The sequence below is a fragment of the Trachymyrmex septentrionalis genome, unplaced genomic scaffold (genome assembly GCF_001594115.1).
Source record: "Trachymyrmex septentrionalis isolate Tsep2-gDNA-1 unplaced genomic scaffold, Tsep1.0 scaffold178, whole genome shotgun sequence".
Lineage (NCBI taxonomy): Eukaryota > Metazoa > Arthropoda > Insecta > Hymenoptera > Formicidae > Trachymyrmex > Trachymyrmex septentrionalis.
The window spans coordinates 109,561-121,579 of record NW_017304949.1 but is presented as its reverse complement, the minus strand read 5'-3'; the positions used below and the strand labels follow the sequence as shown (position 1 = coordinate 121,579).

Below are 12,019 nucleotides of genomic sequence, written 5' to 3'. Positions count from 1 at the left end.
GTAGACTCAGACATTATAACAGTTCAAATACATTATTTGTAAAATAGAAGTATTAAAAGAAATGAATGTATATGTTAACGAATCAGTTGATTATATTATTATAAATATACAGGTTATGAATTTAATTTAGATGCGAAAATCTGCATTAGCTTTATGAGCTCGATCTTTGAATCCGGAGTAGATCGAACAGCTCGATTGGCTTTAGAAATGTTAATACCGAATGCAGATGAGATGACATGTAGCAAAAGAATTGCCAAACGATTTTCAAGGTAAAAGAGCAAACGGACGCCTCCGATTTGCAATGCCAAACGCACCTATAAGATATAGGTAAATAGACATAAATTAAATCTAAATAATATTTTATTTATTAAGTTACTGAAAGATAAATAACAATACTAATAATTTATCAAATAATCAAATGCCTAATGAAAGCCGAACACTGAGTGTACATGTATGATAAATTTATTCAATAACTATCAAAGTACTGTAAACAATTGACGACAGAGAAAAATATCAGGGCGCTCCTTGTCTCGATTCCAGGCCTGGTCTCTTCTCCGAGTTGGTAGATTTTCGCTCTGCCACTGAACCACACAGCCCTGACGCTGTTGGTATTTCTGTTGTGTCCATATCTAATAAATTTCTTTTAGTATAAAGATAAACGTTTCAACCCTACTTCATATCCTTCTCAATATCGCTAATTAAATTTAAATTACATTAGAGATCTTTAGTCATATAAATATAAAGACCAAATTATGCAAACATGTATGCATCTTGTGTTTGCTGTCCTAGCATATTTTTATTATAATTGACAAATTATCTGTGACAAAATATTAAAATCACGTTAGACATACATATATAATAAATAGGTTTTAAAATATTGAACTTACATGTCAAACCACATAGATTATTACGATCCTTGAAATTGCCTTGTTATCATTATAATTACCAGGTTAACTATGACAAATTATAAAACATCAAATTGAACAGACTTATATAATAAATAATTAAATGATAAATAATGACTAATAAATTATTAAACTCACATGATACAAACACAAAGCTAGATCGTCCATAAAAATTGTCAATTCCATTGTTCGCTTATATATGACTAAAACGCAAACGAAACTGAGCAATATATAATGTTGACAGAGCCAGTAAGGAGAAGGAAGCATCATGTCCTTGTAAATATGTAGTTATAAATAACGTCTAAAGAATTCGTATCATTTTTAATATTTAAACCATTAATTTGTTTCTTTATAAAAATCATTTTCGACATTAACCTCTTATGTAGAAATTCTTCTTCATCTAAAATATTTATATTTTCTCAGTCAAATTTATGTGAAAAATCAAGTCTATGTGCCGTGATGACTAAATGCTGTGTCGTGTTCCAATTGATGGCTTCTATGTTCTTGAATGCGAATCTTTAAAACTCTACTCGTTTGTCCCACGTATGACACATCACAATCATTGCAATTAATTCTATATATAACATTTGCATAAGACAAAGTAGCTCATCCTTTTGTACGCGAATAATTTTTTTAATTTATTTATCTCTTTATATACCATGCTTATACGTAGGCTGCTGGAAAAGTTTCTGCAATCTAGTACTTCCAGTGGCGCCAACACTCTGCTACTATCATATCCGTAAAATTAAACGGTTTTAACCTATAATTCAATTGACAGTTTGTACCCAAGCCAACTAGTTTTGTTTGTATAGTATTTTAAAAGAAGTTATTTTGTAAGAAAATGGAAATTTCGTGTGAAAATTTTCGGGCAATGATTTTTTATGATTACAAATGTAATCTAACTCCGAAACAATGCATCGATCGACTTCATTTGGCTTTTGGGGATAAAGCACCATCCAATAGGACTGTTTAATTGGTTTGCCGAATTCCAGCGTGGACGTACCTTTCTTAGTGATGAATTCCGTGAAGGTCGTTCGTCCACGTCTGTTGTTGCCACTAATGTTGATGCTGTGCGTGAAATGATTGAGCAAGACCGGCATATAACATACCGCGAGATTCAGGCATCCTTAGGCATTGACATGAAAGCAATATATACGATTTTGCATGATCACTTGAGCGTACGGAAACTTTGCAGTTGTTGGATCCCACACAATTTGATCGAAGCTCAAAAACAGGTTTGTGTTAAATGGAGCAAAGAAATGCTCAAGAAATTCAACCGAGGTCGGTCAAATTTGGTCTACAACATCGTTACTGGGGACAAAACATGAATCTATTCGTATGAGTCCGAAAGTAAACAACAATCCACTGTTTGGGTATTTCAAAATGAACCGAAACCAACAAAAGTTGTTCGTTCACGCAGTACTGCCAAGCAAATGATTGCTTGTTTCTTCGGTTATACCGGACATATGACAACCGTGGCTTTAGAGGATCGAAGGACTGTAAATACTGATTGGTACACAACAATTTGTTTGCCAGAAGTCATAAATGAATTGCGTAGAACAAACCGAAATCGTCGCATCATCCTTCATCATGACAACGCCAGGTGTCACACAGCACGTCAAACCGTTGATTTTTTATGGAGTAATAATGTCGACTTGTTGTTCGTATTTACCTGATTTATCACCTAATGACTTCTTTTTGTTCCCAAACATTAAAAATAAGATGCGTGGTGAGCGATTTGAGTCGCCTGAAGCAGCTGTTGAAACATTTCGTACACTGATTTCTGAGGTTATAGCCTTACAGTGAAAAAAATGCTTCGAAAATTAGTTCGAGCGTATGCAAAAATGCATCGATCTTAAAGGCGAATACTTTGAAAAACAATAAAGTCATTTACCGAATTTTACATGTTTTTTTTCATATTGTTTGCAGAAACTTCCAGCAGCCTACGTATAAGGAATTTTTTTAACTATATGTTTAATAATCATTTTTTAGCAGAATCCTGATAATTTTATCTAGATTTATTTGATGAAACTTCAGGTGACAAGCAATACTCTTATCAATTAATCCCAAAATAATGCCTTTCTTCTATAGGATGTCTCAAATAAAAATTCAAATTGAATTACGTAGATTTCTGATACCAATCATATGTTATCGTATCATCTTGTTTAAACGTGACATCCAAAAAATTAAGAGAGTTTCCCCCCCATCTCCAAAGTAAATTTGATTTATGAATGATAATTATTAAAGATATTTAACAATTCTTCAATGTTTGTTTGATTAATAACTAAGCAATATCGTCAACACATCTAAAATAAAAAGCAAGCGACACCGATAGCATTGCAAGAAAACGTGTTTCTGAAAAGTCACGCATGACTCGGCTGCTATAGGGGATAGAGAACCCATTGGTACCCCAAATGTCTGTTTGTAAAATTTTTTGTTGAAAGTGAAGAACGTGGAATTAAATATTAATAATTTAAGTGGGTTTGAACTTTTTTTTGTATTTACATAACTGAATGAAGATTGGTCAATAGCTCAAGTATAGTGGTTCATTTTGCATAAAAATAAGTAATTAACGGATTATTATGTTTGAATAGCCAAATTCTAATCCAAAAATTATCCAAATATAATATGATAGTACTTCTCGCAGTACGTTGCTAGTACAGATACATGATGTGGCCTCGCCGTGTATGCGTATACTTGATGAAAAACACTATCATATCTTTTGATATCAACTTAGGGGAAAAATTGATTATTTTGAGCTATTTAAGGGGATCTTAAAATTGTCTATTTTATTAACTAAATGCAATAATTTTTGTATAACAATTACTTTTTTACTTTTTTACAGATCCGAAAATCCTTTTCCAGGATTAAAGTATACGCATTAATATATGTCTGTGAGATGGAATTTAGAATGAAAAAAATTGTTTAAATTTAGATTTTCTTTACCATTTCTTAATGCATATAGCAATCAGAGTTATTAATATCGTAACAACATTTGCTTGATACGAAAACTTTGCAATTTTACGACGTTGTGATCTACAAATTAGTAGTTTACAGGAACAAACAACGTAAATTCTTAGAATTAGATTTAGCCATTCAATTAAAACGTTATTGTTCTACGAAAATTTATGTATATATATATATATATACATGAGATATTGATGTAGTAGTATATAAAGATGTGTTTCACTTTCATCGGTAAAACAGTCGTCGAAGTTCGGTCTTCACTTTAGGATCTCCTTAAAACACTTATCACAAATGGTGATTTTTAGATGACAGAAACGAGAAAACATATAAAAATTTTTGCAAAATGTATTTTTTTTTTAATATTCTTTAATAAAAGAATGTGCATTTGATAGAATATACTTCTAAAATATACTGAAAACTATCCATTTATTTCAGATTAAAACAAAATTTATTTCAATTCCATAACTGTCATACAACTTGTTTCGTTTTTTCTCATATAACGCAGATCATTTTAGTAGCATTGTAAATATTCCAGCAATATTGCGTCTATGCTATATGGACTAGTTATACATAATTTAATTTCAAATTTATGATTATTTATTGATTACCGTCACACAAGAGTTTTTAGTGCATTTTAAAATTTATTCTATCGATTGTAAATTTTATTTTAAAAAATTAACATATTTCGCAAAAATTTTCTTTATGCATTTTTTCGCTTCTGACTGTAATCCATGACGGTCGCATTGAATCGACAGGAGCCTTAAAATGTCTAAGAAAATGGAAATACGTATTTTGAGTAACTCTTCTAATAAATAATTAATTATCATTATAAGCAAGAAATGTCCAACAGTTTCATTTTTTTTAAATAGTTATTTATTTTTAATAGTTAATTTTTTAACTGTATAAATGAAAAACATAGAAAATAAAATAATTAAGAATTAATTTTGTAAAAAAGTCTTTATTTTTTCATTTAGAATAACAATTTCTTATTAGATCTCGAGCTGGTGTCTTTATGTTAGAGGACTTATAGCGAACAGTAAGGGTGCGCCCCCCATGAAGAAAGAAAAAGCAGAATACAATAATAACGAAAAAGAAACACGGTAGGAAATTAAATTAATCATGGGGAGTCCGAGTGCAAAAAAGCGGAATCATTTTGATTAGTTAGCCCTTATCTCCCTCCCCCCTTTCATTGTTTTTCCTTTCCATTATTATTCTATTCCGCTTTTTCCTTCTCCATGGGACGCACTTTTGTATCATTCAAATAAATACATGATATTTACGTTGCATATTGAGATTGCGAGAAAAATAATTTATAAGTACTTCTATATATATTTAATATTTTAGTCCAAGCATGTTTGGTAGCATGTTGGACTCTTCGCGACACGAGCTTTTGGCAGAAGCAATGAAAGCCGGAACGCCCTTCGCTTTATGGAATGGACCAACGGTAGTCGCCTGGTTAGAACTTTGGGTGGGCATGCCGACGTGGTATGTCGCTGCTTGCCGAGCAAATGTCAAAAGTGGTGCTATCATGAGTGCTCTTAGCGATACCGAAATTCAACGAGAGATTGGTATAAGGTACGCTGTAAAATTTATGTAAAAAACAATTTTAATAAATATTAATTATAATTTTAATGTTAATTATAGATTATAATTGTGACAATATAAAACAGTTCTAGTTCACTGTAACATTACTATCATGTCTATAATTATTTTTTGTACTTTTGTGAAGCAATCCTTTGCATCGATTAAAACTGAGACTAGCCATTCAGGAGATGGTGTCGCTTACGAGTCCATCTGCGCCGAAAACTTCTCGCACAACATTAGCATTTGGTGATATGAATCACGAGTGGATTGGTAACGTCTGGTTACCGAGTCTCGGACTGCCTCAATACCGATCCACTTTTATGGAGTGCCTTGTTGATGCTAGAATGCTTGATCATCTTACAAAAAAGGATCTTCGTGGTCAGCTGAGAATGGTTGACAGTTTTCATAGGTATGGAAAGAACAATGCTGAATAAGGCACTTATGGCATCATTTAAGATTTCATTAACATTTATTATCTTAGAAAAATTTTAATAAAATATTAATGAAAAGTTGATAAACTTAATGTTTAAATTTGATTAAGTTTCAATGAATATGCATTAATCAAAAACAAAAACAGAACAAAGGGCTATCAGGAATCAGCGCTGTAAGTGGATATAAAATTATTACAGAAATTAACGTCTAAAAAACGTACATATTAACAATCAGACGAACGTTTTGGATAATTTCTAGTTCTCTTCAACGTAGAAAATTTAATTATGATTATCATTCTTTGTAACAAGCCTTGTAGACTCCAGTGGTTAACCTCCAAATATACTAAAATGTATTTCTCCATCTCAGTTGGCAATGCTGGATTGTCATAAAAAGATTAAGACCTTAAAAGAATAACAATTGTTTGCAAAACTAACAAAATTAATTATATTCACATGTGGTTCAATAAATATTTTATTGTTTAAAATTATATGTACAGGAAAGCCCTCTATTATAAGATACGCGCCTGATATGAGATAGTTTCTGCTAAACTAATAAACGCTATCTATTGGTTCCACTATGAGTTTATCGCTCTTGGATTGAAAAAAACTATTTAATGAAAAATTCATTATTAAATCATGCCTGTAGTCGTTGTAAAAAAGATTTTAGAATTTTGGATGTCTTTAAGTTTCATTGAAATTGTGTGAATAAACAAGATTTAAAAATTCATATTAAATCTTGTTTATTATTTAATAAGTAAATATTAAGTGTTTGAATGAATTCTCGCTGTTTTTTTGCTACGAAAACTCATGTTTATTTCATCAAAAAGGTACTTGATATTTTATTCACAATATTGTCCATCGAAAGCTATAATCTTTTCTCACTTTTCGAGTAACAAATGGATTCCGCGGTAAAAAAATTCAGATTCTTTCGAGGCGATTTAATCATCGAGCCATTTTTTGATACCTTCGAAATAACTGAAATGCTGCTCAGAAAGATCATGCTGCATCGACCGAAACAAATGATAATCTGAAGGAGCAACGTCTGATTAATAGAGTGGGAGAAGTAAGACATCCTATCCAAATGCCTCTAAGATTTCTTCACTGGTTCTACAATATGTGGTCTAGCGTTGTCATGAAGAAAAATTATGTCATGTCTCTGGGTGTATAGCGAGCGTTTTTCTTTGAGTGCTTGATTCAAATTGAGTAATTGACATCGATAGCGTTCACCATTGATGATTTGATTCAGTTACAGCAGCTCATAGTATACTACACCGACTTGATCTCACCAAATGCACAGCATGACCTTCTTTACATGAATATCTTGTTCTGGCGTTGATGTTGATGGTTTGCCGGAACGCACCAATGATTTTGTCTTTGAAACAGCAATTCACAAATGGCTAAACGTTTCGCAATCTCTTTCTCTCAATTCATGTGATCCAATTTCTTAATTTCTAGATTATTCTCATTGCTTATATTCTAAGTCGCTAAGATCGATGACCAAACTACAGCTTTGTACATAAAATTTCTCTCTCATCTCATTTCTAGAGATAAAAATGGGGATTACGTTAAAAAACAAAAATTTTCCCATTTGACTTTAAAAAGAGGGTCAAAGTCAAATCTACGTTTACCTGGTGATTTCTCTATCCAAACGTGATAACTTTAGATCGGGTTATTTTCCACCGTAATGCATTGCTGAGTAGGTGATTGGCGAATTAATTGAATTTTGCTAAGACTACTGTGAAATCGGCCGCCATCTTGGATACGCTATTTTAAATTCAGAAAAAAGCCAGACAGCTTTGGAAAGTCACAAGTTTTAATTTGAGCCGTGATAGACCTCATTTTTTTTCAAAACTGTTCTAGACGGAGGGGGGGGGGGATCCACCTCACGGAGAATGCATATATATGAGGGGGAGGGAGGTAGGCCAAAAACAAAAAATATTTGAAAATCGATTAGCAATACCTCTCAAAAGTTAGCTATGGATCTCATATGATCTCAGTATGATTCGAGTAAAATTTCATCGAAATCGATTAATATTTTCAAGTTGCTCGATTTTGAAATTAGTAAATTTATGCATTTCTTGGGTGCATATGTCAAAATTCGAAAAAATTCGAAAAATATTTGAACTTGTATTGAAATCAGCAGCAACTTTAAATTAAGATTACGATTTACCGTTAGCTTTTTCCTAGGTGTACCGGACCCTAATCGAAAAAATATTTAAATATAATTTGGTACTACTTGTTCTCTTTCAATTTAATTGCTGAACACGAATCAGAAAAATACATTTCAAAGTGATGATCTAATATTATATGATGACAAAATAATAATTCTTATCTCACATCACCTATATCTAACTAAGCTAAGGGAAAACTAAATCAAATAATAAATCATACTTAATTAAACCTAATCAGATCAGGGTAAAATAATATAATACATAAAATAATTTAAAAAATCACAATTAATAAAAGGGCTACGAGCCAAGCTAGGTATTCGTTGCTAACTTACATTTAATATTCAAGAAAACCCACAAACAGTTTCGACTTGTTATTCTTAATGTGAAACAAAAAATCGTTACATAAAATCGTTATAAATTATTTCCATCTGTTTATTACAATTAAATTCTTACGCATTATGATTACATAGGTGTTGACCAGTTGCTTTTATCGATTTTTTCACAATTATTCTGCGTTTTTTTCAATATTTCAAATTATTATGATTTCTTGTTATTTTGTTTAATCTCATTGTACTAAGAATATTTTATATCTAAATAGATAATGAAATAATCGTTACAAAATTGAAATTAAATTAATTTATAAACTATCTGTATCATAACATATGTATGTCTAATAAACTAAAATAAAAAAATTAATGAATGATACCCGGCTAAAAAAGTCAGCAATTACATAATTTATCTAGAAGACTTCTTAAAATCAGAGAATTCAAAAAATTACTGTAACATATCATGTTTATTGTTAAAATGAGTAACGAAAGTAAGAAAGTAATTCAAAACAATGAAATTTTATTAATTATTTTTTTTATTTTAATTATTTAAACCCTTTTCTAATTCCTTACATAAAATAATATTTTAGATTTAAATAAACTCAACATTGGCAACAAGAAAATTTGAGAACAAATTACAATTACATTTGTTTATTAAACATTTGTTTGTATATACAATTATACATTTAATTAAATCATGGTATTTAAAAAATGTGCAATTATACAAGCAAATGTTAATAAATGTAATTGTAATTTGTTCTTATATATAAATTTTCCTGTTGTCAATGTTGGGTTTATTTAAATCTGAAATATTATTTTATGTATTATACTATATTTTACTTTGGTTTGATCAGGTCTGATTTATTTATAATTTGATTTAGTTTTCCCTTAACTTGATTAGATGTAGGAGATGTGAAGAAATAATTATTATGTCATATTTGATCCGCCATTTTGAAATGTGTACTTCTGATCTAGGATTCGTGTTGAGTGATAAAAAAAACAGGTAGTATCAAATTGTATTAAAATTGAAATTTTTTTCGAATTTTGACATATATATTCAAAAAATACATAAACTTTCTACACAGAAATTTTTCAAAGATATTTCAGAAACGTTCACGTATATCTGAAATATCCGCAGAGATGTGTAATTTATTACATGTGAAAGATTTCAGAAACTTAATTGAAAGATTTGTAAAACAATTTTATGTGAAATATTTCAGAAATATCTCAAATGAATCATTTAAAATTTATTGCATATGAAAATTTTTAGAAACAGTTCAATTGTAAGGTTTTGTAATTTTTTTTATATGAAATGTTTCAGAGATAACTCAACTGAAAATTTTTTACTTAAAGAAACATTTCTGCTGCAACATTTTATGTGACATTGCAAAATTCTTTCAGAATTATTACACATGAAATGTGAAAAATTGAAATAATTTTGAAACCTTCCTGAAAGTTTTCTGCAACTATTGATGCTGTATGGATTATTAATTTCAAAGTCAATGGGCAACCTGAAGATATTAATTGATTTTAATGAAATTTTACCCAAATTATATTAAGATTCATAGCTAACTTTTGGGGAGTATTGCTAATCAATTTTCAAAATTTTTTTGTCGGTCTACTCTAATATATAGCCGGTTCACCCTAATATTTAGCTTGTTTTATATTAATTAGGTTTTCCGCACATCTGAGGATGGCAAAAATCTCAGCTTGAAAAACTGTGGTTAACCGCTCCAGAAGAATGCTTTCTTTGAAGTCCATCCCGTAGATGCTTGTGCCAAAACAGTCATTAACTCCCGATCCATTTGTAAACCAAAGATTTGTGCTTGTTAAGAAGTTAGATCTCTCTCATTTGTTTCTAGTTGGTATAAGGACTTTAAAAATCCTAGCAAGATACCTTCTGGGAATCTTACCTTGCTTCAAAATGGAAGAATGCTTTTACAAGATCCTTAGCCTTGTATGGACAGATTGGTACTCCTCTATTTTCCCTGATACGTGAGTCTATTTGATTTACTAGGCATATAATTTACTGATCCAATGATGGAGTGCAGAGAAAGAGTGCCTCCATCGGTGCAGTTCTTATGGTAAAAAAACCGTTGCTGCTCTCAGGAAATTACTCTGTAGGCTTTTGAGTAGGTTTCTGGCTGTCATTTTTTCCACCCTGGACCACCATATCACTGACGCGTACGTCAGTCTTGGCAATAGTACCATTTTGTGTAGCCATAAGGCAACTCTGAGTTTCAGACCCAAAGTCTTGCCCATAGCTTCTCTACAGGCCCACATGGAGATATAGAATTTCTTTCTTTTTTCCTCAAAGTGTAGCTTCCAGCTCAATTTAGTATCTAATGTCCCCAGATATTTTATCGGGATGATATGTTCTTTCCCTTAAGTGTGTGTGTGTGTGTGACCAATCAGGTTTATACTTCCTGGTGAAGATCATGGTCGAAGTTTTAGATAGATTAACTATTAGGATAGATTAATCTATGTATCACATCGATCACCAATCTTGAATGATTCTTAAGGCTGCATCCATTCGTTCCTCAAACGTAATGAGAAAGTCTCCTCTAACTACAATGGCCACGTCATCCGCGTAGGCAAAGATCAGGTATCCTGCTTCTTTCAGTCTAACCAGGAATTCATTCATGACGACTCCACAGCAGAGGGGAAAGAATTTCCTCCTGCGGGCAGCTATTGGATAGGCAAACTTTGATATGGGTTTTACCGAGATCTACGTCAGGTTTCTGTTCGTCAACATACTTTCCATCCATTCTACGAGTGTCTCTGGTACTTCATGATTGGTCAGTGCTTTCTTTCTAGATTTGTTTAAAATCAAAGCCTCAAAAGGCTATCAAAGGAGGGTCAAGCTATCAAAAGGATACTACTTTAGCCGCCAAAGACCATTCCCTGAGTTTATAACCGGCCCTGGTTTGTTTACTAGAACTTACTTTTTCCATAAATTTTATATAAATAATTTTGTCCGTTTTACAAACAATTGTTATTCTTTTAAGATCTTAATCTTTTTAAGGTCATTTAGCGTTGCCAATGGGAAAATATATTATGGTATATTTAGAGATGGATCACTGGAGTGTCTGCAAGACTTGTTGCACGAAGAATGTAAATTATAATGTCTTTAATTTACTACGCTGAAGGAAATTAGAAATTAGCCAAAGCATTTATCTTATTTAACGCATTTTTTTAGATGTCAATTTCTATAATATTAAATTTCATAATATATTTTATGTCAATTTCATAATATATTTTATGCGGATGACTTATAGTGTTGATTCTTATAACCTTTTGCTACCCTTTTATATTTAATGTACTTTAAGGGAAGGAATTTTTTCACCTTTTTATATGATTCTTTTCGATGAATATATAATGAATATGAAATTTTAATTATACTTCTCTGAACAATTAATGTTTTACGTTTAATAAAAAGAGGAGAAATTTTATTAACATTATAATACATTTTAAAACAAATTGTAATGATAAATTATCTGCTGATGCTCTTTGATAACAATAAAAAACTATATACTACTGTGATCAAAAAGTAAGGTGAATTTTGTTATAAAATAAAAAATCTTTATTTATTCATCCAAACCAATTTGATCCCCTTCAAAGTAATCCCCCTCCGA

General features: G+C 31.1%; 1 protein-coding gene across 1 annotated transcript in view; it reads left to right on the top strand.

Moving 5' to 3' along the window:
- LOC108746557 (liprin-alpha-1) overlaps window positions 1-12,019 on the top strand; it is a 306,428-nt gene that overhangs the window by 289,060 nt on the left and 5,349 nt on the right. Inside the window, exons 19-20 of the mRNA XM_018483406.1 lie at window positions 5,217-5,447; window positions 5,602-5,865. Coding sequence (XP_018338908.1) covers window positions 5,217-5,447; window positions 5,602-5,865 — 495 coding nt within the window. The remainder of the gene's footprint in view (window positions 1-5,216; window positions 5,448-5,601; window positions 5,866-12,019) is intronic.